General features: G+C 47.9%; 1 protein-coding gene across 1 annotated transcript; it reads right to left on the reverse strand.

The window, feature by feature from the left end:
* Positions 1 to 335: 335 nt before the first annotated feature.
* LOC120701021 (L-type lectin-domain containing receptor kinase IX.1-like) lies at positions 336 to 2,861 on the reverse strand. The gene is made up of 2 exons (XM_039985194.1): positions 1,612 to 2,861; positions 336 to 1,047 (listed from the first exon to the last, which is right to left on the reverse strand). The coding sequence occupies exons 1-2, from the start codon at positions 2,859 to 2,861 to the stop codon at positions 336 to 338; spliced, it is 1,962 nt and encodes a 653-aa protein (XP_039841128.1).
* Between the last annotated feature and the right edge of the window lie 2,236 nt (positions 2,862 to 5,097).

Here is a 5,097-nt window from a genome sequence, read left to right on the forward strand (position 1 = left end):
TATTGCTTATTAAGTAGATCTGCTAGGTTTTATGGTTTAAATGATCGGTGCCTAATAGGAAATTGACAAAACATAAATCTGTACTTTCAATAATCGGTGCACCGATTGCTTTCCTCGTGGCGGCACAATTTAATTTTTGTCGATGCCGTTGTCTCAAAGTCTTGACATGTCTGTGAGAGTAAATCAATGAACCGTTCCCCAACTAATCTACTTATATTGAAACCAATTAATTTGTCACATAAATGGGGCGGGCGGAAATAAATAGAAAGGACATTGTTTCTTCTGCAACAATTAACTGGTTATTATATGTTCAGCATGATGCAGGACAAGTACAACTAAGAGGACATGCACATATATGCTAGCGAGTCCACTGGAGTTCCCTCCGGAAGGCCGTTGAAAAGGGCGCCGCCATCCGAGGTCTCGAGTGCCCTTGACCTGTCATCCTCAGCAGCAAAACCACCGGACGGCCTTGCCATGAACGCTGGCAGGGCCAGATGAGGGATCTCCGCATCCCTCGCCTGCAGGGCCCTCACCGCCTCTGCGATGGGTGGGCGCTGGATCGGGTCGGGGTGTGCGCACCAGAGCCCCACGAGCAGCGCACGCTCCATCTGGCCTCGATAACCCACGGTGGATTCCTCCCTGAGAGCCGCGTCCGCTGCTTCAAGGATCGCGTTGCCATGGTGCTTTCCCCATACCCATAGCAGCAAGGGAGTGGCCATTGTTTGGTGGTCCACGACAGCCGGGCGCCGCCCGGAGACGATCTCCAGTAGAACGATGCCAAAGCTGTAGACATCAGACTCTCTGCTCCGCTTCCCCGTGGCGACAAAATCTGGGTCTACGTACCCTGGTGTTCCAGCAAGGTTACATGTCGTCTTTAACTCGATTTCGTGGTCAATAAACCTGGCCAAGCCAAAGTCAGCTAGCTTGGCCACATGCCGCGAGTCAAGTAAGATGTTGCTGGATTTGATGTCGCCGTGCAGTACACAAACGCTGCAATCTTCATGCAGGTACTGCAGGGCTCGGCCGAGGTTGAGGATGATTTTATACCTAGGAAAAGCAACCGATGATGAACCAAATGTTAGTCTCGTTCATTTTGTTTGACAAAACAGTGTGTGTATAGGTAATACTATTATGCACCTTAAGTGTAACATTTATTCTACACCTAGCAGTCAAATTATGGACCGAACTGACCAGAAATTACTGAACCAAGTTGCTGAATTACTGCATCCAAGTTCAGTAAAATGGTGTTCATCAGTAATCGCGTGCAGTAGAAAATTTATTCAGTAATTAGTTAAGTGTAGCTACACCTATGGTGTAGAATAGCACACACGGCAATTCTATTCTACGCCCTTCTACCTTCTACTACTAGCAAAAATAATTATAAAAAATGAACTAAATTTACCAAGTTACCGAACAATATCCAGTAATGGACTAAATTTACCAAGTTATTGAACAATGTCCAGTAATAGCTCACCAGTTACTGAACTACTGAATATTTATTCCATAATTCTGCTCAGTTTAACTATTAGTGTAGAATAGCGCATGTGTGTGTAGACACACACACACACTAGTATTGTTAAGTAGAACGGATCTTCGATTATTGTACCGTACCTCATGGTCCATGACAGCCAACTCCGTGACCCATGCAAATGTTCGTCAAGATTACCTTGGGCGACAAGCTCGTAAACGAGCAACATGCCATTCCTCCCGTCACTGCACCAGCCAACTAGCTCAACCAGGTTGCGGTGTCTGACCTGACTGATGACCTTGATCTCGTCATCGAACGCTCTCGTGCAGATAGCAGACGATGTTCCTGGTTTGAACTTTTTTATTGCCACCGATCGGCTTGGATTTGCCAGCTCGCCCCTGTAAACACAAGCATAGCCTCCCTCGGCAAAGTTGTGTGTCGCCTCGGCCAGCTCTCGGTAACTGAAACTTCTGGCAACATTAGCTGGAGTAGTCTCGTACCTTGTATTGTCCTTTCTTCTGGATCGCCGCCGCAGACACACAAAGCGGGCGACGACGATGATGAGCACTATCAGAGTTACTGCAGCTACTACTATCTTCAATGTTACCTTGGTAAAGGGTGAAGGAGAAGGTACTCCATGTCGACGGGACCCGTTTAAGGTGGACACGAACGACCAGGCCAGTACCCGGTGTAACTCCGACGACACACCAGTAGCCGCTGAGAAGCCTACGGCCACTATGCTAGGCAATTGTTGGCGCAGGTCGACAGCTGAATCCACGTGGTAGCTGGCGTTGCCAATCTTGAGCTCAGCGGCAAGAACCTGCGTGGTGCTCACGTAGCTGATCCGGCAGGTCATCACCAGGCCAGACGTCAGGTTCCTCCCTGGCAGATTCGTATTAGTATACGCTGTGGAGACGAGAGAGTTGACGTCGATGCCGATGTGGTTGTTGCTGTTGTCGTAAACCGTGTTCATAAACATGTCCAGCTCGACCGCCACGGCCCGGCTGTCCCCCATCGCGTTGGTGGTTTCGGAGCTGAATAGGCCGAGGCTGCCGCCGATGCTTGGGACGGGGATGACCGACGGATAATGCCCGAGGAAGAAAGCCATGCCGTCGCCACTGGTACGGTTCGGATCTGGCAAGATCTGGAAGGAGAATGTAGTGGTGAAATTGGCGAGCTCACCGCTGACCTCATCCCAAATGGTTACCGGTTCCAGATACGACGCCCGGCATACGCTGTTCTCCGAGCCTTTTTTCGTCAGCTCGATCCCATCGTCCTCCAATTTCGTGTCCCCTTGCAAGCTTAAGTATGCGGCCACGTTTCCTCTCGGTTGTTGGGAGAAATCAAAGTCGAAAGAGAGCGAGAATGCCTGAGGTTTGTAGAGGATAGACATCAGCATGAGGCACAGCCAAAGGGGATGCATGACATCAGTATAGGTTGGGAGAAATCGAAGATCAGTTTGATGCATGCATGTGTCTGGGTGATGATAAACACATGTATATAGGCACGAAATGGAGGTGCCTGCTCAACTCACCATTGAGGGTTTACGTAGTCGTCCATAGCCAAGGACATACCTTAGCCAAAAAATTCAACAAATCCCTTGCTGACGAAAAAGCCAAGCAGCAGCTGTCCTAATTAACCGATCAGCTGTCCTGAAATATAAGGGTAACCATATGCATCTTCTACTTTAAAAGGATCGATCAAGCTAATTAAGTTTTCCTGATTTTACTAGGAGAGCAGCAGCATAAGCCAAGCAGTACAGCTAGGGGAAAGTACAATTTGCTCGTCCAGAACAGATCATTTACAGCTAATAATCGTGCTACTTACGCACCGTAGTTTCCGGAATGCGATTTGGCGATATCGATCAAAACATGTCAGCATTTCCATGTTGGGTCAAAGGAGCAAAATGGAGGACTAACGTAAATTAAAGTTTCTTGCCGTCGGCAAGTTTGATGCGCAGTTATTCCATCCATCTTACGTGATAAATTAAATACCGATGATTCTAATATGTCATTGAACATAGAGACATCTTAAAATAGCTTTAGTAAAATACGAGGTAAATAAATGAAAGGGAAAATCGCATTGAAAGTATACACACATAACCTACATCATTAAAATCTCATTCTTTAGAAATTACTCTCTATTCCAAATTATAGGCCATTTTAGCTTTTGTAGATACATAACTTTTCCTTGCACCTAGATATACCTCGATGTCTAAATAAATTTAGATTTATCAAAATAACATATATTTAGAATGGAGGAGTTAAATTACTATAATAGAATAATACGCATTCACTACATTTTTCCCATAACTCGGCTCAGCTGCCCGCACCAAAACCATGCCAGCAGCTTTGCCCCCACTTCACCGCATGATTCCTTGCCTACCCACAACCGCCCCAAAGACCCCATGCCTAATCACTCTGCCGTGTGTAAGAACATGGTTCCATTAGACTATTATTGTAATTTTAGCGACCGAGTGACAATATAATCAACATGACTAACCAAGTTTGTTACGTAAACGATCTTAGGTCTCATGAAGGAAATATAAGCCCTAGCAAAGCCAGAATCACAGAAAGAACTTGAGGACCAATGGTGGTCACCCTTGGATGATGAGTAATTGATAACATCGTGTGGATTTGATGTATCTCTTGGCTCATGATGTGCAGGTGTAGGATGCGGCATGATGGTCGACGGCGCGAGGTGAAGGTCAGGCGAAAGATTCATGCTGAAGGACCGTGGTGAAGGATGGACGCGAGTAGGCTCGGAGAAGGAAAAGGTTCATGCCGAGGGACCAAGACGGTGAAGGGTGAATGTGAGTAGGCCTGGACCGAGGGACTCGAAGAGGCCGAGCAGAGTCATAGGCGGTCCACATGGTGCACGAAAGAGCAAGAGTACATGGTGATGAAGACGGCGTCGGCCAAGTCGGGGAGGACGATGGCGAGTCAATTAGGCGCCCAGTGCGGCGGGCACGCGCGAACGACTCGAAGGCGTCAAGGCTCGGCGGGAGGTCGGACACGCGTCGACATCGTGGTTTGACCGGTTTGGCCTCAAAACCGGGGAGCCAGTCACATCGTGCGGCGGCGTGCGAGAGGGTTTGACTGGTTTTTGGCCTCAAAACTGGGGGAGACAGGTTTGACCGGTTTGGGCCTCAAAACCGGGGGCGGACTTGGCACGGTCAAGGTCTGGGCGGAGGGCACGTGGCGCTATCGCAAAGCTTGCATCAAGGCGAAGTGAAGTCGTAAAGGCTACATGTCCATCCGTGACTCCTACAAAAAGTTGGATGATTTTGCACCTACGTGGGCGTGTTTTGTAATTAATAGAGTAGGGGTGTTTTAGTCTTTTTAGTGGAGAAATTAGAGGATAAAGAGAAGAGGATGGACAGCTATACACCTTGGCTGGCTACAAACAGATCATGGCGCCCCCTCCTCTCTCTCCTGTTCCTATCTTTTCTCCCCTCCCCTTCTCCATCTAGGGATAGGGATTTGAGATGGATTTTTGAGAGATTTGTGCTACGGATTCAGGGGAAAGGAGGCCCTTCCCTCCTTGTGCCCTTTGGGTTTTTGATTTGAGTTGAATCGTGTGTTCATCCTATCAACCCCGAGCATTTTTCTTTTTCGCCATTTTCGGAT

The sequence above is a fragment of the Panicum virgatum genome, chromosome 3K (genome assembly GCF_016808335.1).
Source record: "Panicum virgatum strain AP13 chromosome 3K, P.virgatum_v5, whole genome shotgun sequence".
Taxonomy (NCBI): domain Eukaryota; kingdom Viridiplantae; phylum Streptophyta; class Magnoliopsida; order Poales; family Poaceae; genus Panicum; species Panicum virgatum.

Excerpts from the sequence above, each read along its gene's own strand:
- LOC120701021 (XM_039985194.1), bottom strand. The coding sequence starts at position 2,861 with ATGTCTATCCTCTACAAACCTCAGGCATTCTCGCTCTCTTTCGACTTT. Across the intron at positions 1,048-1,611 it reads TGGCTGTCATGGACCATGAG|GTATAAAATCATCCTCAACC; the intron begins GTACGGTACAAT and ends TGCTTTTCCTAG.